The following is a 26,952-nucleotide window of genomic DNA, read 5'->3' on the forward strand; positions in this document are numbered from 1 at the left end:
AATGCTTCAAATCAAGAGTTTAATGATTTGTTTTCATAATGAAATCAGTGCATATTCTGTAGAAGCCCTCAACCTTTTCCTCAGTGTTTTTTCACATTTTCACATATATATATATATAGTTAAAATTATATAGTTAAAATCACATTTCACATATATATATATATAGTTAAAATTGTATTTATTATACATTATGTAAAATGGGAAAAATATTTATAGGGAAGAAATACATAAAAAAAACATCTGGAAAATAGATTCAAAATGTTCATTATTTTCACCTTGCAGTTGGGCACTTCCTTTCAGTTCAATTCTCTAAACTAATTAAATAGTTCCTTACTTCAGTACCCATCCCAGTCAAATCCCAAAAGAATGCAGGACTTTAATCTTGGCAAATCAAAACTACACCCAGATACCAGACACTTCCGTATTGCTAATCAAGGGTAAATACACATTTCAGTGCAATAACTAACATCAGTAACTCACCTGTTATTGGTTGCTCCACCAAAGTCACAATCGCAGGGTCTGCAACCAGCCAGATCATTACTGAGTCCCCAGTGTTCAGGCTGTACACAAACAAATTCATACAGGCATTTTCTGCATTTTAAATCTTAAAACTGCTAATATTTTTGTGCTGGTTATTGCTTAAGGAGAGAGTGAAGTTGTACCAGGCACTGATTGCAATAGCGGCCAGTTACGTATCTCTTACAGGAGCAGTCACCACTGATCTGATCACACGGAGCCCCAATCATAGTGATGCCACGGGGGTCACAGTTACATGCTGCCAATGACATACACATAAGCAAAATAAATATCAAATACAGAGGCCCCTTAATGATTATAAAATTTTAGAGGGACCAAAATTTTTTAACTGTTTCAAATCCGGACAGTTTCAAATGTAAGGTGAACATGTTCATGAGGAACTTGAGAAGAACTGACTTTACATCCACTAAACACACACAATCACTTACGCTGGCATCCTAATGGGTTGTCAAGACTGAGTCCATAGTGTCCCTCTTTGCAGTAGTCGCAGCGCTGACCCTTGACATTCTCCTTACAGCGACACTGACCTCCAATCATACCCAGATCCAGATCAGTATGACTGTCACAAACTCCTCCCTCCACAGATCCCACTGGGTCACAGTCACAGGCTGCACACACACACAAAGGAAACGACATGAACAACAGACAGGAGAAAACCACGCACAAAAAGAGAATCCAATGGAAATGAACAACTTACGGATACATGCTGCCGGGTCTCTGATGTCTTTAGTTGGATCCTGATAGTAAAAATGTTTACAGGTTTCACAGTTGCGACCCATGGTGTTGTGGAGACAGTTGTCACACACACCTCCACTGACGTTCCCCGTAGCCAGGTACACCGCCATGTCAAAATGACACTGGTTGGAGTGACCGTTACAGTTGCATTCTGGGAAAAATCACAAGTGAAGACTTATTTGCCATTTGTATGTGTATTGAACTTCATGTGTGTGTACAGTGTCTTACCCCTGCATGTATGTGCGTTATCAGTCTCAGCGGGTCTCCAGGGTGCATCATGGTAGAAATCTCTACAGTGCTCACAGTTTAATCCCACAGTGTTGTGCTTACACACGCAACGTCCATGAATCTGTCCAATCAAAAAGATGGGATTTGTTAAATAGTGTGCTCCATTCACAATCAAACAATATTCAAGCTGTTATTTGAAATCAGTTTGACCAATACCCACCATGCCTGGATACCTGAAGGTCACTCCGGGTACTGGTGCGCACTCTGACGCGTGACCGTAGCAGAAGCAGCTGCCACGCACAACCAGCTCATACAGCGCATAGTAATATTTCTGCAGAACTTCCGGACGCCGATCAAGCAGGTTATCACCCAGAGTGTGCAGTTTAGTGAAGTTTATCCGGAGATTAGTGATCCGTAACAAATCTGCGGGAAAATAGTTAACAAACTGTGATTGGCAGCTGCATTAAATGCAGTGCTGTATACACAAAATGAACACTCACTACAGTAAATGAGAGAAAAATTGGCTTAAGTAAAAGTTCAGTGAAGAAATGTAAACACAAAATGTTTTCTAAAACTTTACTTACCCTCTGGCTATCCAAGATGTAGATGAGTTTGTTTCTTTATTGGAAAAGATTTGGAGAAACTTACTCACCAATGGATCCTCTGCAATGAATGGGTGCCATCAGAATGAAAGTCCAAACGGCTAATAAAAACATCACAATAATCCACATGACTCCAGTCCATCAATTAATGTCTTGTGAAGTGAAAAGCTATTTGTTTGTAAGAAACAAATCCATCATTATGATGAAACTTCAAACAAGTCTTCTATCTGTAATATTGTTTTCTTCGGTAAAAAAAAAGTCAGGAGAGAAATATGGACAGATCAAGCTCTGTTTACACAAAAACCATCCAAAACAGATCTAAACGAATATGTCAGTGAAGTTTGATGTCAGAAGACAATAGTGGAAGGACTTTTTCACAGGAGGAATCATTATCATGGATTATTTGATCACATTTTGGCTAGAAGTGTCGGTTTAATGTTCAAACACCATAACGATGGATTTTTCTTACGAGCACACAGCTTTTTACTTCACGAGACATTAATTTACGGAATGGATTCTTGTTGATTATTGTGATTTTTTAATCAGTGGTTTGGACTCACATTCTGATGGATCACTGTATTCACTCCATTGGTGAGCAAGTGATGTAATGCTAATTTGCTCCAAATATGTTCTGATGAAGAAATAAACTCGTCAACTTCTTGGATGGTGAGTAATAATCCCATTTAGAATAGGAGAAATATATTTTTATAAAAAATATTACACAACAGTTACATGGAAAAAGATTTGTTACATTTCACTAACCCTGAATGTCAAGACTGTATGGGTCTTTGACATGGATCGCAGGATCAAGCACTTTGTAGATGACCTAAAAAAGAATATTAATACAATCATATAGTGGGACTGTGGGTGAATGCTACACTCAAGAGTAACATAAAAAACAAACAGATTACAACATATCCTTATTAAAATAATCTCAGCACACACACACCTCTCCTTCAGTGGACGGCTCAATGTCAGAGTAGCGCTCCTCACAGATGACCTCATCAATAAACCGCAGCAAGTGGGCAGGAATCCGGGGAAAAGTCTTGGTGCAGTTGTACGCAAAGTAGCGATATGGCTTCCATGTATGGCCGAAATCAGAAGAACGCTCAATTATCATAGCAGCAGGCCTAAATGTCTGTGGAAATGCAAACAGAAGGAGATAGGAAGTTGGTTCACTTTTACTGACATATATATTTATCTATTACTGAAATATATTGTTGTGCTTATGTACTTCCATTTATATTGCATACATACTTTAAACTTCATGATGAGATGAGTAAAATGGAACTCGGCCTCAAGATTCAGTCTAATACTGACATTCTCCTCTCCTGCACACAATAAGACAAAAGATTAGGTTATTTGCGTAACCACGGATCTCTGATAGCATTAAGTGAGGTGTCTCACTTTGGAATAAGCCCCTTCTGTGTATTCCTCAGAAGCACAATACCATTACGCTAGCACCAGTTGGCTGGCAGACATGACGTTGTGTCAGGTAGTGGCTCCCTCCCCTCTGTATAAAAGTTTATAGGTCACCTCTTCCTTGCTTCACACAGCAAGGAAGGTGTTCCGGTTAGACACCTCACTTAATGCTATCAGAGAACCAGGGTTAGGCAAATAACCTATTGTTCTCTTTCAAGCATACGTTTTGGTGCCTCATTATGGGATATTCTAACTCCTGTATTGCCAGATTGCCTGTCTCAAAGTCTCCTGCCAACCAAATAAACTATTATAGGCCTGGTAAAAAAGGATAGTTCACTCAAAAATGAAAATTCTGTAATTAATTACTCACCCTCATGTTGTTCCAAAACCCATAAGATCTTTGTTTATCTTCAGAGCACAAATTAAGATATTTTTGATGAAATCGGAGAGCTCCCTGACCCTCCCATAGACAGCAACACAACTGTTATGTTCCCAGGTCCAGAAACCTAGCAAGGACACCAGTAACAGTCCATTTGACATCAGTGGCTCAACTTCAATTTTGTGATGCTACAAAAATACTTTCTGTGCGCAAAAAAAAAAAACATAACTTATTCAACAATTCTTCTCCACTGAGATACAAGTTCCACCATTTTACCATTTTAAGACACAAACAGCTGATCACTCTCTCTGAACCTTTGTTCTCTCCATGTAAATATGTAAAGCACACACCAGACATAACGTATTCAGCCTTTGCTGTTCTGCTGAAGCAAAAGGCAGTGGATTAAACTCAAGAGGAATAATATAATTGACCACCTTGGGCATAAAAGCAAGACTAGGTTACACACTGAATGTACAGAGAGTGAGTGAAAGTCACTCACGCACTTTGCTGAAGCCAAAGTTAACAGCAGCTTAAATGCAAATAATTTCAGGTCAGCCTTGTCCAGTGGCTCAAATGGAGTCACAGAAAGTGCATCAAGCACCAGAACCAGATCCCATGAAGGAGAAATTGGTTCTTGAGACGCCCTTCATAAACCCAGCATACCAAATGCTTCCTAACAGTTTTATTATCAAAACCTAACTGACAGGCAGATATCGCAGCCAGAAACACCTTTATGGTTGAGAACGCTTTAACCTGAATGCGTACAGGAGAGTGCGAGGCCACTAGTGCGCCAGTGCGTCTATTCCCAGGGGTGCGTTCTGATCCTTAATTGAGCATTGTTCTGCAGCACAGAAAGATCCGCTGTTGCTCTACCGTATATGCTCCAAATTTGACCGACAACTTCCATGTTTCAATTCTCCATAAAGGTGTTCTCCCCTGGACAGCAGATCCCTTGTACGTGCATCACCCTCAGGGATAAAAGATTGGCATTGCTCTACAAAATCAGATTGTGTGCCAACATGTGTAAGGGGAGTGATCTGAGACCTCCCTGCCTGTTTATGTAAGCCACAACTGTAGTGTTGTCCATTCTCATGAGAACATGATGTCCTTTCAGAAAAGGAAGAATGTTAGAAAGACAGCTAGCATTTCCAAGTAGTTTATGTGAGAGTTACTCAGATGGGGACTCTATCTCCTGTTCACTGCCCTGCCCTTGTGAATGCCCCCCAGCCGGACAACATCGAATCCGTTGTTTTGACCTTTCTGGCCTGGACAACGCCCATAGGTAGCCCTTGCACTAGAAAGCACGGGAGCCGCCAATGATACAGTGCCAAGACTGCCACTGACATCACTCTCACTCTCCTGCGGGAGGGCCGTAACGGGGTATAGTCTCAGAGAGGCTACCCAGCGTTGAAACTCTCTTATAAATAATCCAGTAACAACCCTAGATACGTTATTGACTGTCTGGGAACTGAAACACTCTTTTCGCTTATGCTTAATTTTAATCCCAGTTTCTGTAGATGTTTTAGGAGCAGGGCTGTGAGATCCCTCGCTTTGTGCTCCGATTAAGCTGTCACCAGCCAGTCGTCTATGTAGGTAGTGAGACTAATGCCTTTTTCTCTGAACGGAGTTAGGGCCGCTTCTGTTCATGTCACAAATACTCTCTGGCTGAGAGATAGGCCGAAGAGAAAGACTAGATATTTGAATGCAACGCCAAGGAATGAAAACCTCAGAAATTTCCTGTTGGGCAGATATATTCTTATGTGAAAATATGCATCCTTCAGGTGGACTGAGGTAAACCAATTGCCTGGGCGCACCAATTTCAGAAGTGTAGAATGGGTTAGCATTCTGATATTGCACTTCTTTAGGTATTTGTTCAGTGCACAAATATCTAATATGGGACGGAGAGCTTGAGTCCTTTTTTTTGGGACTAGGAAGTATCTTGAGTAAAACCCACTGTGACTTTCCTCGGGTTATACCACTCATATTGCCTTTTTATTCAACACGGAGGTAATCTCTTCCTGAAGAACATGTACTAATCCTTCCCGCATCTGAGAATAAATTACTCCTTTGAATGCGGGGAGAGGTGGCAAACCCCTAACAATCTTTCCGGAGCTTCTGGAAGGGGTTTCCATCACCTAGAAAGTCAGTCCGTTTACTAGTAAAATGCCCGTGTAGGGGGGATCTGATCTTGATTTAGAGGATATAGAGAAGGAGGGCCTTATTTGCATGCCCCCCATGGAGTCTTTAGTCTTTTAGGGGTAGGTGAAAGTGGCGTGGTGGCCAACAAATCGACTATAAGCACAGTATCAAAATGATGAGCTAGCAACCAACGTGGAGACTAGATGATGGTTATCTGAGTTGGGTAGACTTCTGGTGTGAAGCGAGAAGAGGTTTTTGAATGTTGTAATGACATTGCATCACTCATTTTATACAGAGGGGAGGGAGCCACTCCCTGACGCAGCACCATGTCTGCCAGCCAATTGGGGCTGGTGTAACGGAATTGGGCTTCTGAGGAATACGCGGAAGGGCAAATCCCATAGTGAGACACTGAAATGTATGTTTGAATGAGAACTGAAGGTTATTATCTACAACACTGATTCTAGTGGTTAAAAGTTTGCAAGGTGGCTAAATGATGCCTGTGTTCATTTTTTAATCAAGTACTATACATTTGTAGTCCCATGTAGTCAAAAATGTTCCCTTAAAACTCATATTTGATTATTTAAATGTTTTTTCTTGTGAAAATAATTTTCTCATGCCTTAAAATAGCTTGAATGTAACTACACCCCTTGCCTCATTTACTATACACAAATCTATGAATAAGCAAATTAGCCCGCCTTTACTCAGTTACACCAGCCAAGGTCTCCTGGACCACGGATAATGACTGATAAAACTGTATTTTTATTAATGGACAACTACAGTGGATACTGTAACATTTGTCCTCAAAATTCCTTGAAGACTCGAATGCAGCCAAGTTTGTGATTCCAATTTGCGAACATATGCAATGAAGTGAGGCCACCGATGGGGGAGAGGTGGGTCTGACTCCAGGCTACTTTTACACTGTTACCGTGGGTTATTATTCCAGTTAGTGGATCTAAATACAAATAAATAAGTGTTGAAAACAATGAAAAATATCAACAGCTAGTGAAACATCTACAGAAAAATATAACCTGGCTGCCTTCTCGCTAGAGCCCCTCCTTTACAGCACGATTACTGATATGCTAAATGACAGGATCCCTTGACGTGACTGGTTATTGATTTTTGTGACGTAGCAAAAAAGGGTTTGTTTCAAACTGCGTTTCTGGGACAGCCTTTGGGAAAGTACAATTTTAAGGAAAAATATTTAGAAAAAATACTTTTAAAACACTTGTCATTACACTTATTATCTTTATTACACTTGTCATCACCATGTATTAAATAAGAAAAAAACTGACTAAATAAATAAATATACAAATTATTAATCACAAATTATACAAAAAAAAATCTACATGATCTTTTAGGTAGTAGAATTATTATCTTATACATTTTTTTGTTTTAATTTGGTGTTTTTAATTTAGTTTTAAACATTTATTCATTCTATGCTTTATATTTTTTCAATTTGAATATGCAGTACTACTAATTACCATTAGTGTGTAGTAATAATAATTAATTTGAAGAATCATTCATTTTAACGTTACTTATTAAATTGAAAATAAAATATATAATAATAATAAATAAAATGTTACAGTTTTTCATTACTAAGTTTACAAAATCCTAAAACCAAAGTTCAAAATAAATGTAAATGTAAAGTATAAAAAATGTTAACATAAAGAATAAAATAAAAATGTGACTTTTAATGCAATCTCAAAACACAACCCTCACGTACCATTTACAGATTGCCACCAGGTGAGTTCTCCTCTGCCGTCTCTTTGGTAGATGACATTCTCTACCCTGTGGCTGTTGTCATGATGATAGGCATTATATGGCTTCTGAGAGTCACACTTAAAGCACTTATTTAAATCCTGCACAAAGACATAAAAAAGAAACAGTGAAAAAAAAAACGGCGTTCAGCCTGACAGGAGCTTCTCCAAACCTTTTTACAGGTACATTTTCATTTGTAACGACTTAAACCAGCATGGCTTGCGGCTCAGGTAGCTGCCAATACATACAAAAAAAAAAAAATCTGGGTCATAGCTTGAGCAAAATATTCCCTCAGAATGGGAGGCATGTTCCATGCCAACCTGGAAGCAGAAGAAGAGAAGGGAATGGCTTTCTGGATTCAGGTCAGAACATGAGCGTTAGCATGGACGAACGCCAGAGCACTGAGTTGTTGTCATGAGCAACAAAATCTCCAGCAGTGGCCTGGCTAAACTGACTGAGACACGTGTATTTCTTCAGCTCCCTTGAAAAGGTCATAGCTATGACCAGGGGAAGCTCAGTATCTATTTCATATCTTCACAAGCTCTGCATGACACTGATATCAGCACTTCTACAATATTGTGCTTACCACACACTAGACACATGCTTACTGGGGTAGTTTTGAGTGTGAACTGCCAACAATAGGATTAGCAGTGATCAACTGGATTATGAACTACAGGAATGCTATACTGAGACCCTGCAAAAAACACATTTCTAATTCCTCTAGCGTGACTTAACAGCTCTGTGGATTCACACAGTTTAAGTGCATGGAGTGAAATAAGGGATAATAGATAAAGAAAGACACTTTCTAATATTTCTGGTGTACCAGTCTAGTTTAGGAAAAGTTTAATTTATTTGTCTATTTGATACAAGATTATTTACACAAGGAATAGGATTGGTTAAGTTTAAATTTAGATTTATAAAAATAATGACTTGGATATGTCTAAAAAAAAATTTAAGCACAATTAAATTACACAATAGTTTAAATCAAATTGAGAAAATAAAAAAAGAGTTTAAAAAAGATTTGTTTTTAGGTTTGTTAAGATATATTAACATCAATTATTACATTTAGCAAAAACATTTTTAAGCATTGCCTTGAAATTAAATTAGAGCATTCATTCATCAATCCATCCATCCTCATTAGTTCATTAATCCATTCATCCATCCATATTCCTTCATCCTCATTTATTCATTAATTGATTAATGAATAAATCCATCTGTATTCTTTAATATACATTTAATGCAGGTCTTTGGCATCAAGAAGTTTAAAAAACCCTGGTCTATAGGAGGTTTAGATGATAGAAAAGGTATGAATCTTGTGATGTAAAAAAGACCAGAGTAAAAATTATGGATTAAGTATGACAATTACTACTGTGCTTTTCGATAATAATAAATAGCAACGCAGTCAGTTAAAAACTAGAATTTCCATTTGACACTCTTGACGGATATATTGCATTACAAACGGAAATATGGAGAACTCTGCAGACACTATACTGACAAACAAATTGTCAGACCGCTGACAGGTAACACCTGCACTGACAACAAAATGAGCATTACTCTCTCGGTCTAGGATGTATAGTGCCTCCAGGCAGTTGAACAGTTTGTTAACTTTATGCACCCAAAATGCTTTAACGAGAGGAACATACTTAGAACCTAAAAGAACACCAGACATTTTAAATAGACATTCATAAAATATTAAACAGTCAATGAAAATACATTTTATGAGGGCAGAAAAGAGTGCTTTACAGACACCCGGAGGAAAAGGGAGGAGTAGTGATTTAGGATAAAAGAGGAAAAGCAAACAGAAGTAGATGAATACAAGATCTTTTGAATCACACATGCATTAAACAGAAAAGCCTTAGGCTGCAGATTTTACTTCAGTGAAAAAGGTGTGCCATACTGAGCAACACATGTGCAAGACAGAAATGTGTATAGTATCACATAATATATCAAGTGTGCAGGTGTACATTTGTGTGTGTGTGTGTGGATAAAGACATAATTTTGGGGATCAAATCCATACAAGGATGATAAAAAAAAAAAAACATTGTGGTGCTTGAACAAACGGTTTTAATAAAGTTGTGAAGGAACAGGTAATGTACTGTAGATGACAGATTTTTGGGTGAACTATAATTTTTATGAAAATCCATAATTGGCAACAACAGAAGTCAATGGAAAATCCCTGGCATGACGTTAAACTGTGTTGAAATGCAGTGATATTTTGATGAATGGTAAGTTTTCAATTACACAAATTTATCTTACATAAAAAAATAAATAAATAAAAACTTCTAAAGGGGCGGTGTGCACGAGCAAATCTATCATCATATGACAATAATATCTGTGAGCACAGGGCAAGGCCGTACATGCAGGAGTAGAGAGCATGGTTTACACAGCATGAGATCATGTTTCTGTGTCTATATGAAAGAGAAAGAACAGTTCAGGAATAACGTTGGCTTTACCTGCAAATGACTGACAATGCAGTATGGCTCAGGCCCATCAAGGCCACAGGTAGAGGTGGCGGTCAGGTTAATAGCTCGGCCAATCAGAAGGTTTCCCGTCGCCGGATAACAGCTGCCATCCATGCAACCGTGTGGGGCAGAGGGCAGCTCCTGAGCCACAACTGGAAGAACTTTAGAAAAAACAGAGAGGACGTGTCTGTCATTAGCTGTGTATTTTGAGTCCCCAAGCAGTTTACTTCTTCCTACAGACTTTATTGTTTCGCTTGACACAGGTACTGTAAGTAAACTTTTGCAGGAGGTGCACAATGACTTGTAGGTGAATTTCCTTTTCCACTTGCTGTGAAGTGATTTCTTATACATATACTCCTTATCTGCCTTTTGGACATATTAACATATACATTATTCACTACAAATTTCACTTAAGATGACCAAATCTCCCACAGTTTTGTGACTAGAATGCAGCTTTTAAGGAAGTGGTGAATGCAACTGATCCACATTAAGATAATGTGAAAACTCGTTTATCAGTTTTTCCTGACCCACGCCAGTTTTCTTTCCCCATGACAGTCAAAGATTGGATGGCACGGCATACAAGCAACGCGGCTTCTGTTTGATGACCTCATGGGGCTCATGGTCCCACCCAGGCGGCAGAATCAAAGACTGTGGTTTAGTTTCTCATTGAGTCAGGAAAATGACTGGCTTTGTTCCACATGGTTACCTCTGCAAAGGGAAATCTCAAAATGCACTGCATTTGCCTTTTTAAAATCTATCATAGTTTAGCAAAATCTATTGAGTTTATCATAGGGTTATCAGACATTGTCAAATCCAGATGTGTGGGAGGTCTTACATGGATTTCGAACATTCATCTCTAACTTTGTGGAACTATCATTACAGAGGACTAGCATGTAACCGCACCCTCAAAATATACCAGCTCATAATGGGTTAGGATGTGGCAGGTGGAGAATGGCGATAATCATGTGACCGTACATCTCAATGTGTTTGACCCTCTTATCATTGCATTATAATTACAACAGACAGGTCTCAGCAGTCAGGGGCTAGAAGCATTTTGGAAAACCAATGTCCTGGTCAATCTTTGGGCCCCTCAGTGCAAATTTTTTAACACACTGCTGACTCAGAATAATTTTTTCATATCAGACATTTATTAGTTCTCAGCAGTAACACAAATTTGATCCTCATTATAGTCACATTTAGCAGATTAGAGCAGGACAATAATTTTTTTTTTTTTTTTTTACTTTTTTGACAAAACAAGCTGGATATAATATAGTTTAGATTTTGCAATTAAATAAATAATCATGCAACTGAGACTGGGTGCATTGCTCTCTATGTGTACTGTAGGTAAAGTTATATTTAGCTGTTTAATATTTTGCTGGGCGATACTTTAATATATCACTAGGCATACAATCAGTAAATCATTCAATTACCCAACATTGTTTTTTTGCACAAGAGTGCAGATAAGCCTACAAAGTTCATAACAGTATCAAAACCTGGCCCCTTCTCAGTAAAAAAAAAAAGAAAACAAGCACCATAAATTCCATTTGATTGCGTCAAGGTGCTTAACAGTGTGTGAGAGCATTGAAAGGCTTTATGGTTAACTCACGTACTGTAAAATTCCACATAATGAAGGAATAAAGGTACTGATCTTTGGAATGTGTATCCACATATATCAGACTCTCCCTGGGTAAACAAATGTGCTATATGTATGCAGCTAAACATCTGAAAACCACCAGGACTCGATAAAATATTAATATACATATACATATACACACATATATATATATATATATATATATATATATATATATATATATATATATATATATATATATATAATGCTTAATAAGATGAAAATGTTTTATAAAAAGTATTATATACATATACACTGTAATTTTTTTAAATACATAGAAATTGTATTCAACACTTTGTGTTATATTTTTAAGAGTGAGTTGGGATTCCCGTGACACACATATATACATATATATATATATATATATATATATATATATATATATATATATATATATATATATTTATATTCCTGCAAATACCTTTTGTTCACAGTCTCGCTAGTTTTCTTAGTAGATGAGGATATTTCAAAGGCAATCTGTTGAGGTTCAGGTTGCTAATTACAGGACAGGTGTCTGAGGAACTTTCATAAGCACAGAGTGTGCTTCTGTCTTTACAGGTCAAACACACCAGAAAATACCATTTCTCTATAAAGAGTTTTCTGGCTGATAAGAACTGGAAGCTGCATCCCTCATAACAGCTAGATTCTCTGAGGTAAAGGATGCATTTAACACATTTTCTTCATGACTTTTCATGTTCTGACTAGCATGGGCAAAACGTGACTTTATGAGTGTGTGTTTGTGGATTTGAGTAGTAGGCAAGAATAGGTTTTGGCTGTTTTGCCATAGTCTGTCATTGAGTCTATACACATTCTTTTTCTCCTTTAAAGTGTCAGCATAAATGTTGAAAATACTGATAGAGGGAAAGATAGATACATAGGCATCACATATAGAAAAATGGATGATATGTATATGCAGTGGATTATTCCCTCTAAAATCTTTCAGTAGACCAATTAACTACAATTAATAAAAAACAAGCACTGCAATCTAATAGTTTAAGGCCATATTGGAGATAAAAAAAAATAAAAACAGTACAATTTGTAACCACAAAGTAATTTCAAGCTCCATGATTTTCTTGCAATTTTATACAGTAAACAGATTCATATTATTTATATATATTTATATAACAGTTTCTGGTTCATGAATCTGATTGGCTGAGAGCCTTTTCCAGCAGTGTTACCTTAGAGTGATAACAGAACTCTTTGTATCACTCTGCTTGCAGTATTTCTCACAACAAGTGTCAGGGTGGATGCCTAAATACACTATAATTTTATATTAATGGGTCATATGATGCGATTTACATTTTTCCTTTCTCTTTTTGGTGTGTTACAAGCTCTTGGTGCATAAAGAAGATCTGTAATGTTGCAAAGACTAAAGTCTCAAATCCAAAGAGATATTCTTTATCAAATGTAAGACTCTGACACGCCCCCTACACTCTAAAAAATGCTGGGTTAAATATACAGTAACCCAGCACTGGGTTAAAAAGGGACAAACCCAGCGGTTGGGTTATTTTGACCCAGCAGTTTGGCAGAAGTGTAAAGTCCAGGGGTCAGAAAGTAAAAGTCCTGCCATATCTTTATTCCACCCATGAACTCAGACAGCTGATTTCACCGGAGGAGGAACCAAGTCATTCCTTTCAAGTCACAAGCAAGTCTCAAGTCAAATCCTCAAATAGTTAAAGTTAATGAGATAATTAAGTGACTAATTAAATGATGATTGTGCATTAGTGATGAACACCTGCTGTTAACTGAGAAGTACGAGGATGAGATGTTGATGTTTTATTGGTTAAAATGATGCAACCATCATGGAGATCAGTGTTTGCCTTAGTTGGGCTCTTGACCCTTGACTTGCTGCGTTGATGTTTATATGTGGTTGCCACAACCCCCGGCTGCTCCTTCATCGAATCCCCCGGCCTTACTCAAGCCGCTGGCCATTCCTCACTCTTTGCAAAGACAATCTGCCACTTCTGACTCAGTTTGTAATGGGTTTTATTGTTTCAGTAGACAGGGCATAGAGGAGAAACAATAATGTACATTATGTGGGAAATAATGTGTTTTTTTATTCTTAAACCACAACATATGTTGTGTAACAGTATATTGAGTCTGTGGATAAACTCTTAAAGGGACTGCTGCTGTCTGTCATGTCAGACAAAGAACAAAAGACAAAGAAAATCACTTTCTGCTCTTGACTGAATATGTTTTATAACTTTAATGGTAAGCGTTAATTTGTATTTAATTTTTACAATGAACACTACAGAAATTACATTTGAAAATATTTACATTTGATTACTTTAATTTCTGTAGTATTTCTTACCAGAATAAAAACTTACTTTACCTGAAAAACTGAAAAACCCTTATTTTTTCTATTGCATTTATTTGTGCTGTTGTTTGCAACAGTTGTTGTTGCTGTTGTTGTTGTTGTTTTTTAATGAAAATAAAACTTTTTGTTGAAGAAAAGTACATTTTTGTTTCTACATGCTGTCAATTATAGTTCTTAAAAAAAAAATTTAATCGGCATCGGCAGATCACACTAACAAAACATAGGAAATCTGAATCGGCCAAGAAAATTGCAATCCTTGCATCTCTACTAAAAATCTTGATTGGATCATCACTATAAATAATTATACATGATAAAAAGAAGACTTTTTAAAGATTGGTATCAGTGATAGGGGTGGGAATCTCTAGGCACCTCGTGATTTGATTCGATTACGATTCAGAGGGCTGCGATGCGATGTTAAAGCGATTATCAATTAATCTTTTGTTTGAATACAGATTACATTTTTTCGTACTGCCTGACTATTAAAGCAGAGTATCTGGAATGACCCATAATGAATTTACTTCCAATATTTTATTAATGAAACAAATGGAAGTGATTTGGCAAGTCAACAACAATGTTACAAAGAGCCAATGGAAAATGAAACACGTGCCTGTAAAAGCATACTTGTAGTAAATTAATACATATTTAAGCATATTCTGTAATATGGTTTCTCATAATTGTTGTGTTTCCACAATATTTTAGTTTGGCTTGACACAACTTGCATATAGTGTGGCTCTTTTCCAGGGTCTTTCCCCCACCAGCCAGAAGCCAAAGTGCTTCCATACACTAACTCGTAATGCAGACGGTGCTTCTTTCACATGCACCATCATGCATTTGTTATACCTTTACTACACACGTCAGTGGAGCATTACGGCTCCAACGCTACCATCAGAGCTGATTGTGGGCACTCTAGGCAATGCTTCCATTTATCCACGCTGCAGCACGATTTCACCTCTTGCTGCGTCAAATGTGAAAGGGCCTAAACACTGTGAGTTAGCAACGGTGTGAGTTGGCAACGTGTAGAGAATCGAACATAGAAAATCAATTTTTGACATTTGTGAATCGATACAGAATCATCCATGGAACGATTATTTAATATTTATGAAATTTATGAAATATTTATATTTAGTCATTTGTCAGATGCTTTAAGCCAAAGCGACTTACAAATAAGGACAACAGAAGCAATCAATTGTAGTATTAAAACAACTAAAAAAAGATCCAAAACTAAAAGATAAAACTGTATAAATACTAGCTATACACATTTTAAAATTAAAGAAAATAAAAATGACAAATGCATACAACAAAATTTCAAAACTTAACATTTAAATGAAAAACAAAAAATAAAGCTAAAACTATAAAAAATATTAAATGACCATTGAATCAAATTTTTTTCCCCACCCCAATCGGTGATCGTATTGGCAGATACTTTCTGTGATCAGTAATCGGTGATCAGCTTCAAAAATCCTGATTGGAGCACCCCTAATATGCAGCCATGTATATAACGGAATAATGTAACTAATCATCACGAGTACACACCGTTTCTCAATATGGATGTAAACAGGATCACAAACAATCATCTTTTATGTTAATCACCCACAAACTACATTAGCTACCGCACACCTTCTTACCTAAATGCCACATGTACAAAACACACAGATACAAGCTAAACATCTGGCTGAAGACACAAAAACGGTTCCAGAAGCAGATGAGCATCTGCAAAGTGACGACAGTACAGGAATGCCAAGCCAGGAAAATATCATTCATTAAGAGAAAAATTCCAGGTGTAAAAGTATCTCACACTGGTCTTACAAAATGCCCATCTGTAGCTAAGGAATGGCATTCTACAAACATTCGACAACAAGCCACCGCATGTGCTGAACTGCTTGTCATGAGGAAGCGGAGACCACCACAAAAGAGACTAATGTGTCTCCAAACAATCTGACTATGCTTATGTCTTCTATAAGCTCTAAGACTAGGGATACATGACAAATTATTTCAGTTTTCTGACCATATTAGAGATTTTTTTGAACGTTTTAACAATTATTGGTCAGTATTAGATATTTATTTGTGCTCAATATGAATATGTATTTCCAAATCATAATATTATAATGCTATGATGCCTAAATTAATAAGTGGACTTATGGATTGTGATTCAGGAATAATAGGTGGTCTAGCATAGACAAACCCTGAAATGGAATGTGAAAAAAAAATCTGATAGTGAACCTGCAGGTACCGACAAAACAAGGCAGCTATTGTTGTTTAAATCAAACAATCACAACTGAAAACTTGACAGATCATAATTAGATTATTCCCCCATATCCAGATCGAACTGATATAAAGCAGGCTTAAGCAATGCACCATAAACCTGGCAGACCTTTAGATTAAGTCTATATGCAGTTTATTCCAAAATAGGCCAGAGTTCACAAAGTACACATGCTGTAAGACACATAGAGACATTCCATTACAATGGCACACGGTCACACACCTTGATCATATTCCTTGTACAATCATTAACACAAAGTCTCACTGACCTACATCAAGTACAGAGAGTCAAGTCGGCACAGAGCCCAACATTTGATTATGTGCCAGAAGAAAATACTGTAAAACACAAGTCCATGTTATCTGTGATGATTAGCATTTGAATTCTTGGGAAGCAGTGGATAAATTTGTCCAGGTGTTCATCGTCCGTTATAAATTTATAGCATACCTTTGGCCTATATGGAATGAAGGAAGCAAGCAAATAAACAAACTCCCTCTCATTCAGCTTTTTACACTGGCCTGCAACATGCCATTCAGATTACAAATTAAAATGTGATTTAAAAAAAAAAAAAGATTGGTTGTTACACCAATTTACATACATATAATGATGATAGGGTCCATACCTGTCAACACCATTTTTTCAGGAAGTCTCCCATATTTCACACCCATCTACCGCTCCCTCCCATTTTGTTATTTCTCCTTGAAAACTCCTGTAAATTGTATGGCCCAAACCCCAAGGTTGTCGGATCTTTTATCAAATGCATCCTACTCACACAATCAACACATCATACAAATTTCAACCCATTTGTGGCCACAACCAGGCAACCTACAACTCACCTGAGCTGTTGAGATCTGCGCATGGAGTAGCGCAAAACTATTTTAATGATGTCCTTACTACCTTTCAGGGTCTTGAATGTGGTAATTATATTGCTGTCTATGGAGGGTCAGAAAGCTCTCGGATTTCATCAAAAATATCTTAATTTGTGTTCCAAAAATGAACAAAGGTTTTATGGGTTAGGAATGACATGAAGGTCAGTAATTAATGACAGAATTTTCATTTTTGGGTGAATTATTCATTTAAATAGGTTCTACTAGTAAACCATAAGAATCTACTGGAGGTTTTTTTTTAACACTCCTTCATTGATCCCAAATTCCCAGCCACTACTTAAAATGTCTTTTAAAGAGCCATGTATGGAAATCACACACCTGTGACTGTTATCGTTCCTAAAACATTAATCTCATGCTCTAAATTCTGGCTGAACACTTAAACACAGCTTTCCGAGGCAAAAGGAAAAACAATGCAGATAATAACTTCATACCACACATATTCTTACAATTCAAAAGACCAGGAAAGGAACTCAAGTCCTCAAGTGTGTGAAGAGAGTATGTCTGAATGCATAGTATTTATGTAGTACAAATGTAGTTAGTCTGGATTAAATTCAGACTACATACATTCATACTAAATAGAATACCTTTTTTAAAAGCTGAAAAGTTTGTGCACCTTCTCATATAGAATAAAATTTTGGATGCAGCTCAAAACTACGAGCTATGGCTCCAACTAAAGCAGCATCATTTTACTGTTCAGAACAGCCTCACATTGGGAGCGGACCTACAGTATGATGTCTAAACATGCCATCTGGATAGGCAGCTCACTAGGGTTTGGAACAGTGCCAATATTACAGATTTTTTCCATTTTCCATCCATTTAAATCATTTAAGTCATTTAATATTTTAAGTGAAGTACTTTCAACAGGGAATACATATTTAGTCATCTAGCTAAATAACTAATGATTGAGCATATAAGGATCCTGATAAAACAATAAATGAACTGATAATTGTGCTGTGCTACAATGAGAATAATGGGCCAAATTGAGCGTGTTGATCCCCCTCTCCCAGACATGTCAAAGCTAATGGCCATCCTCAGCACTGCTCTCATTCCATTCCCAGTCAAGCACGCTCGATAATGAAATTCTGCTCTCCACTCTTATTCTCCACTTCTCTAAGTCTTGTTCAGTTTTCATTCTCTCTTTTGATTCAGTGCATATACTAGAAGAGTCAAAGAGACTGGATTTAAATCTGCATCCTCTGCATGAACACCAGGTCTTCCTGTCAGAAGTATGAGTCTAATTAACCTAAAAGGAAGCATGTTTGCACTAAATGAATGCCAATAACTTTTTTTTTTTTGCATAAAAGGATTTGCTTTTAAAAACGTGAGCTCTAGGGCAGTGAAATTAAAACCATAGGTCTATAGATGCATTTAAAAGCCAAACTACACTGAACAAAATTATAAACGTAATACTTTAGTTTTTGCCCCCATTTTTCATGAGCTGAACTCAAAGATCTAAGACTTTTTTTATGTACACAAAAGACCTATTTCTCTTAAATACGGTTCACAAATCTGTCTAAATCTGTTTTAGTGAGCATTAGATTTGGCATATCAGGATGCTGATTAGACAGCATGATTATTGCACAGGTGTGCCTTAGACTGGCCACAATAAAAGGCCACTCTAAAATGTGCAGTTTTACTGTATGGGGGGTCCGGGGTACATTTTAGGACATCCTCAGACCTCAGTCATTAAATGAAAAGGCGTCATGCCTCAGACAAAACGGCATCGCTCCTCGGGACTGAAAAGCTTCAGGTCTCAGGAAAAACGACATCAGGTGTCAGGTCTCATACACAGACGAAACGGACTCAGGTGAAGTAACGCGTTTCCCCGCTCCATGTGATGCACACACGCACGCCGTTCAGAGGAAGTGGTATATAATGGTTGATTGATGGCAAAAGGAGGTAAGCAGTGTCTGATATATTATACTTATACTAATTAAGTTATATAGGGAAGAGAACATGCATTTCGAGAATCATGTATGAACTTTTTAAAAGTTAGTTAGCCATATTGCAACCAGCGAGCTTTTATTTTGGCATAGTAGCAAAATTACCCTTATGAAAAATAACCATGGTTTTACTATATATATATAACACCAGAACGCGATACTCCACCTGAGTCCGTTTTCGTCTGTTCGTCTGTCGTCCTTTTTTCAGGGTCCGTTTTATCTGATGTCTAATTGTATGAGACCTGACGTCGTTTTTCCTGAGACCTGAAGATTTTCAGTCCGAGGCGAAATGTCGTTTTGTCCGATGAGTGAAGCCTTTTAGTCTGAGGCATGACGCCTTTTCATTTATTGACTTAGGTCTGAGGATGTCCTAAAATGTACACTGTACTAGCTAGTAGCCAGGGACATCTGTGCACTCCGAACGTGTGTTCTTAATCCAGATCAAGTTGATAGACTGGTGTTTAGAATGCACGTAGATATTCGAATATATTCAAATACATTGCATGATATTTGATATCCATTCAAATTTGATTTTTCTCAAAAGTGACAGCCCTAGAACATGTTGTCGTATACGCTGATCCAGAGCATCTCAAACATGCTCAATGGGTGACATGTCCGGTGAGTATGCTGGCCATGCAAGAACTGGGATGTTTTCACCTTCCAGGAATTGTGTACAGATTCTTGCAACACGGGGCCATGCATTATCATGCTGCAACATGAGGTAATGGTCATGGATGAATGGCACAACAATGGGCCTCAGGATTTCGTCACGGTATCTAAGTAGTGCGGTCACGATAACCAATTTTGCTGGACGATAAATTGTCCCAGAAATTATCGCGATAAACGATAATATTGTCATTCTGAGACCAGTTTCAACTAATATAATGATAATGGCACAATAACGCAGGTACAGCTTTTCAAAGATCAATAAACTTTTATTTTATTTTATGGCAGATTCAAAGCAAGAAATATCAACATGTTGACTTTGTGTGGCTTAAAATTAATTAATTTTGTATGTTATATTATGTTTATATGCCAGTTAGGGATGCTCATATTTACGTTATCTACGTTATTAACGATATCTCTTCATTGCCGGGACACCTGTGCCTTCGGAGAGGATGTTTTCTGCCACGGGCTGTCCACAGGCTGCGCTCCAGACTAACCCCACATCGTGACATGTTACATTTCTTATATAAAAATTTAAAAAAGAAATTATCGTGGCCGAAAAAACTATGAAGCTCATTTTTTTTATTGTGCAATTAATTGATTTATTGACTATCGCGACAGGCCTATATCTAAGTGCATTCAAAATGCCATCAATACAAAGCACCTGTGTTCGTTGTCTATAACATACGCCTGCCCATACCATAACCCCACCGCCACCATGGGCCATTTGATCCACAATGTTGATATCAGCAAACTGCTCACCCACACGACCCCATACACGCTGTCTGCCATCTGCCCTGTACAGTGAAAACCAGGTTTCATCTGTGAAGAGAACACCTTTCCAAAGTGCCAGACGCCATCGAATGTGAGCATTTGCCCACTCAAGTAGGTTACGATGACGAACTGCAGTCAGGTCGAGACCACGATGAGGATGACGAGCATGCAGACGAGCTTCCCTGAGACAGTTTCTGGCAGTTTGTGCACAAATTCTTTGGTTGCAGTGCCATTCCTAGTTAGGATACGTGTGCTTTTTCCCAATTTACTGAGTCTTCCGTTGCCCCACAGTTGCAGACTTGGCATAAAACTCTGTTACTGCGTCTGGTACAGAGTTGCCTTCTTCTCTCTGGACCTGGTATTGATGTCTCAGCTTTTGCCACAGTTGGATTTTACCGTGTTCCCATTGACTCCTTTGTTTTCAAGTTTTTCACATGACCTTTCATTTTGTCATTGTGCTCTGCCCTCCCTCCCCAATGGCTGCCGAAGGAAACTCTGGCAGCGGTGGTGTGCCCTCTTATCTGGCTTACAGGGCATTGGGAAGGTAACAATTTGAGATACATTTGTTCCGATACACTTGCCTGTCAGCATTTGCATTCTCAAATTATGTTACACAGTTCGGGTTGTGGCATTTTCCATAGGGACCCCTAACGTCAGTCGATGTAACGTCGAACGTGATTGACTGAAAGGGATGTCCCTCATTGCACAACCTCGAAATGCGTTGAATGCCGGGATGCGTCTTGGCTCCTCAGCAAACGAGTGGATGCATGCCCGCCATCTTATATACCCGTATGTACGGAGGAGTGGCTTGGCATGCAAATTCAAATAACTAATTCTCATTGGCCTTTTCTTCTAAAGCTCAGAGGCAATTGGGGCTCCCAAGTGAGAACGCTAACATCATCGACATAACGTCTCCATTACCTCCTTCAGGGAACGAGTGTGTGAATTAGTGTGAATGGCACCTAAGGCTAAACTCTAAAGCAGCACAACTTATTAGAAATTCACTCTTATTTGTATGTTTGCATGTTTATGTTGGTTGTTACAGAAATTTGTGATCTCTCAGTACAGTGCAAACATCGACAGAACTTTTCCTTGTCTTGTTTAACAGAGTTCGCTGCAGGTGTATGGTTTCCTCTCCATAATGCATATACCTTTCATTATGAAACACAAAGGACACAAGGACAAGCATACACAATGCCTCTGATTACTTCTCTTCAGAGAGAGAACGGCCAGGCACTGATGCTAAAGGAGAGGGGTAACAGGTTGGTTATGTTTTTGTTTACTTAACTCTAGGTTGTTTCGTGTTGAAAAGGGCTCTTGTAGGAGCTACTGTGAATGACCGCCTGGGTGGGGGGTTGTGGCTTTAAACTTTGTTTAAGAAGTTTATCCCTGTTCACCTCACTGGAGAGTCAGATTTTGATAATCACATGGGATTGTCTGTGTTGTCATCAGTCACTTTATGATCCCACCCTTAGCTTTTTATCTGACATCTGGAAGGTAAAGATATGACCACCAAAAACTAGTATATGCAGAAATCTGTTCAATTTAACATGTGACTCACCCATAAGTAGAACAATGAAATATCTGGCCATCATCATGGACTATCAAACAATCATGGGCAGCTGATTTCCAGGAGCCTGAAATGTAAAGAAAAATAAGAAAAAGTAAAAAGATTAAAGTGGTTCAGCTCACAACCAAAATGTACCACTAGGTGGTAAAGTTATTCATACAGTGCATTTACAACAAGGTGTTTTATATGATTCATAATTCTTCAAATTTAATTTTGCATGATCAGAACTTAAAACAACAGCATCTGACTGTGAAAAATGTTTTCTTAGTATTGAAATATAGCAATATAATGTGTTTATTATAGCTTTGAATATCAAAGGTTCTAATTTTCACAAAATGTAATTATTCACTGGACACAAACAATTCCAAATATGATTTAAAAGGCGCTTTAAAGTTTTCATATTGTGTAGGAAATTTGTAAACAAACTTTTTGTTTACATTATACAATCAATGAAAAAAAAAATGAACTTAAGGTTAATGCAGCAATTTAATTAATTATTAACATTAATAATAAATATTAAAAGTGGTAATATATTAAAGCAATCTAAGTAATAAAAACATACACTCAAAATTTAATGGTCACTTGTGATGCTGTACTGACTTAGGCTAAGCACACACCTGTCAAATATAGTAAAATAATCTACATGAAAATAAATAAACATTAAATAATAAAAATAATTAAATTATTACTTTACTTTCACGCATAACTTATTATACATTGCTTTAAAAAAATATATTAAAGCACTATAGTATATAACACGCAGTGCAATTTAACTAGACATTTCACCAAATTAAAACTGAACATTTAAGGTGAGAGTGGAGCCAGCTTTTGTCTGGCGGGAGCATGTGTGTGATCTGAAGTGAGGAGCGCCGGGCCCCTGGCTGCAGGCTCTTCAGTGTGCGGGTGAGAGGAGTGACAGGTCAGCTTCACCACACAATACAACAGCCTCTGTTTCCCACACAGCTTCCACTCCATATTTCACAGCCTCAAAATCCTGTCACACTCACTCAACTACTATAGCGATATAAATGTTTTCACTGATATCTGCAAATACATCAAAAGCACAGAGCCACAAAAGCACAAGTAATTTATATATTTTTTACTTAGTAAATAGGAAGTGCATAATTGTGATTATGAAACAATGTGAAAACAATTAAACTCTTTACTTATTCAGAAATAATCAACTATCAAATCTAGCATAGCATACTAAGAAATTATGCCTTCCAGATAAAGAGCACAACAAGACAAGAGAGAAAGGGAATAACAGGATGAAGACTGGATTTACAGACCCAAAACTGGCTGGCAATGCAACAGATAATACCAGCATTACCTGCACATCACCTTCATCCATACCTACCAACCAAAACACAGCAGAGTCTCTGATTCTTTATCTAAATCCTTATATGTAAAATACAAGAAACATATAGTACTCACGCAAGCTCATGAACTCATAAAAATCCTCTGGACAGGGATTTCTCAGAAAAGCTCCCTCGGAGGGACAAAAAGGCTGAGGCTGGTTGTGTGTGATATTCTGGCGTGTTAAAAAAAAAGTGTGTAAAGTTGAGCACAAAAAAAAAGTACAGACACAACTGGCCTTTCCGGACAAAAACAGAAGGACCTGCTTAAGCCAATCAGTGGATGGAAAACGGTTCCCCCACCTTAAGCGCAGCAATGGGGTGAATGGAGAGCAATTCTTATTCAAATTCAGCTGTCACTCTGAAAGCCACTGTGTGAAAGGGGGAGCCGGTCTCCAGGCTGACGGAATGCACTGAACCATTGTTTAGGGGGGCGTTGAGCTGGTTAAGGGGTACAGAGGGGAGGGCAGTGATGCTTTGGCTTTCTCTGACCACACACACCTTCTCCCCTTCCAATACAACTCTGAATAGAAGAAAAAACTGAACTGAACTGAAGATATTGGTGCACGGAAACATAAAAACACTATATTTCCCTAGAGGAGTTATGTTTTTCTTAAAATGTAGGTTATATTTTGATGCAGTCATTACCAATGAAGAACATTCCTGAACTATCAGCATTTTATTTTTATGTCATCACCAATAGCATTAGTTATTTCCTGAACATACCTAAGCCTGAAGTGCACATTCAGGACTCAACAAAAAAGATTTGTTCTCCAAATAATATAATAAAATAAACAGCATAAAAAATGCTATCAACCAATCAATAAACTTTTATTTATTTAATATAAATATATTTGCTGGCCCATTTGAACAGCTAGTATTTTTCTTTTCACTGTTGGTTAAATAAATAAACAAACAATTATATATTATCACTTGTTCTTCTTGTGCCTGAGCATAAAATAATTCTAATAAAACATTCTGTAACACACTTTTGTTGTAAAGCAATGACTGCCTCGCAAAACTGATTTGTTTGATGCTTCCAAGACAATAAATTTTGTTCAAACTTCACCTGTCGTCAGCTAGATAGCGTTATCTTGATAACATATTTCAATCAGTTTAAACAGAGATCAACATGTTTACATTAACACTTAACACAGAATAAATATTGCAGTGATGAATATTTATGTATAACATATTAAAACACTCCTTATATTAAATAAAGAGACTAAACTGACGTTGGTCTTCAGTGTTCAATAGACTGCCAGTATATCTGAGACAGAAACTTTCTCATGTATAGCACACAAAGTTGTTAAGACAGCAGCTTAATGACTTTATCTGCAAACATCAGCCGTTGCAAAGGCCAACCTGACCACATAAAGAGAAAGACTACTAATTTATACACTGCTCCGTGTGTGTGTTCACGGTGTGTGTGTTCACTGGTGTGTGTGTGCACTTTGGATGGATTAAATGCAGAGCATTAATTCTGAGAATGGGTCACCATACTTGGCTGTATCTCACGTCACATCATTAAGGATGACTGACTCATGTTGAGCAGGTGCACATGGGTGTGAAATGTGGTAAACCATCTATTTCCTAAGATAGTTGCTTGGTAATGATGGTTATCACTGGTAACTTATTGATTGAAACTCACTTTGTAGTGAAGTAAATGTTTCAAAGCCAGCATTACCTGAATGAACGGAGGTATTTGACTCTTAAGTCCTTGCCTTATCGGAAAATGACGTGTATAGATATATGCTGCTGAGGGCTCTTCTGTCAGATAAAAACCCTTGAAAACCCTCAGCAAATGTGAGAGACATCAGCTCTGAACAAGGCAGGTACAACAAATGTCTGACATCTCAGTCTACGAGTTACAGGTAGGTTTCAGAGAGAGATACAGTATATCTTGGAAATAGAGACGTCATATAAGCCAAAAACACAAAACTAAGGAAGAGTGACAACAGAACATAATCAATTATTGAGAAAGAGCTGAAACTAAGTGTTTGGCTAATTTGACAGAGCTGATTATTGGGCTGGGTGGTATATTGAGTTTGTATAATATATCGATTTTTTTTTTTTTTTAATAAGTGATACAGTATGAGGCAATACCACCCATATCGATATACAGTAGTTTAATATGAGCGCATCTGAATAATAGCAAAACGGCGCACAATAACTGTCATATGTAGAATTTTTAACACTGCATAAGTCTATTTTATGATATCAGATAGCAGTAACTGGGTAATCAAAACATTTAATGCAATCAATCTGTGTTCTTGTGTTTATTTACTTTCATTTTTAGTTTAGTGAATTGAACTTTGAAATGCAGTATTGTTTTAGTTTTTTTTTTTTAAGTTGTAGCCATATGTTACATTGCTAGATTATGTGATAATCCATCTATCAAAACTTTTTGCATATAATGGATAGATAGCATAACCTGCTTACACTAAATACCAAGATAGGCCTATAGTATTGGCTACTGTATATCGCATTCCAACCCAAAAATACCAAGATATGATTTTTTTTGGACATATCTCCCAGCCCTAGTTCACAATGTAAACATCTAAACCTCATGAGATCCAGCTCACAACAGCCAACAAGAACATACTGTTCACATGACTAAAAAGAGTCTGCAAGAGAATCATCCTTATTCAAAATATTAGCAGATAAAGTTACTGTATGCTATCATTCACACACAAAGACTTATCATTGTTGTGTGTAGGCGACAAGAAATCATAGATCTATCTGATTTGCCTGCTTTTTTTTCATTTCGTTTTGCTTGCCTAGTCTAACTGTGGTAAAATATACCAGCATCTAATACATGTATATAATCACTTGGTATAAGAAGGATATTGAATATTTATTCAGGACAGGCTCTGTCTTCTGTACTTGGTTTAAATACCATCTATCATCAAGGTTAATCTCTAACCAACCTGAGGGCACTCACGTGAGCTCCATTCCTACGGCTTTTCCGGAGTAAGACCAAACAGTAGCCAAGAGTAAACTAAAAACCTGTGCTTGCTTTCAGATTCAGTCACACAGCTATAGCATTTCCTAACACTTGCCTTTTCCATGAAACACAAACAAAAAACACATTTACGATAATAAAAAGTCAATCAACTGACTTGTTAATAATTTGGTTGGTCATGCCCTAATGTCATTGAATGCTATTATGCTAATAAATTGAATGATCGCCAAATATAATATTTTAATGCCTAAAATGAGTCATTTAGGCCCATAAAATTTTCCATTTGGTAACTGTACAGGCGGTCAGGAAAACGGAGTTATTTT

At 37.4% G+C, this 26,952-nt stretch overlaps 1 protein-coding gene across 1 annotated transcript in view; it reads right to left on the reverse strand.

The window, feature by feature from the left end:
* The window catches only part of LOC132118124 (laminin subunit beta-1-like), a 36,457-nt gene extending 12,590 nt beyond the window's left edge, over nt 1-23,867 (reverse strand). The window contains exons 1-13 of the mRNA XM_059527685.1: nt 23,744-23,867; nt 22,301-22,376; nt 10,254-10,423; nt 7,766-7,901; nt 3,360-3,433; nt 3,052-3,240; nt 2,865-2,928; nt 1,721-1,923; nt 1,501-1,621; nt 1,235-1,423; nt 966-1,145; nt 663-775; nt 481-560 (exon numbers count right to left, since the gene is read on the reverse strand). Coding sequence (XP_059383668.1) covers nt 481-560; nt 663-775; nt 966-1,145; nt 1,235-1,423; nt 1,501-1,621; nt 1,721-1,923; nt 2,865-2,928; nt 3,052-3,240; nt 3,360-3,433; nt 7,766-7,901; nt 10,254-10,423; nt 22,301-22,337 — 1,556 coding nt within the window. The 5' untranslated portion in view covers nt 22,338-22,376; nt 23,744-23,867. The remainder of the gene's footprint in view (nt 1-480; nt 561-662; nt 776-965; nt 1,146-1,234; nt 1,424-1,500; nt 1,622-1,720; nt 1,924-2,864; nt 2,929-3,051; nt 3,241-3,359; nt 3,434-7,765; nt 7,902-10,253; nt 10,424-22,300; nt 22,377-23,743) is intronic.
* Between the last annotated feature and the right edge of the window lie 3,085 nt (nt 23,868-26,952).

Source organism: Carassius carassius, chromosome 37, assembly GCF_963082965.1.
Source record: "Carassius carassius chromosome 37, fCarCar2.1, whole genome shotgun sequence".
In the NCBI taxonomy this organism is placed as follows: Eukaryota; Metazoa; Chordata; class Actinopteri; order Cypriniformes; family Cyprinidae; genus Carassius; species Carassius carassius.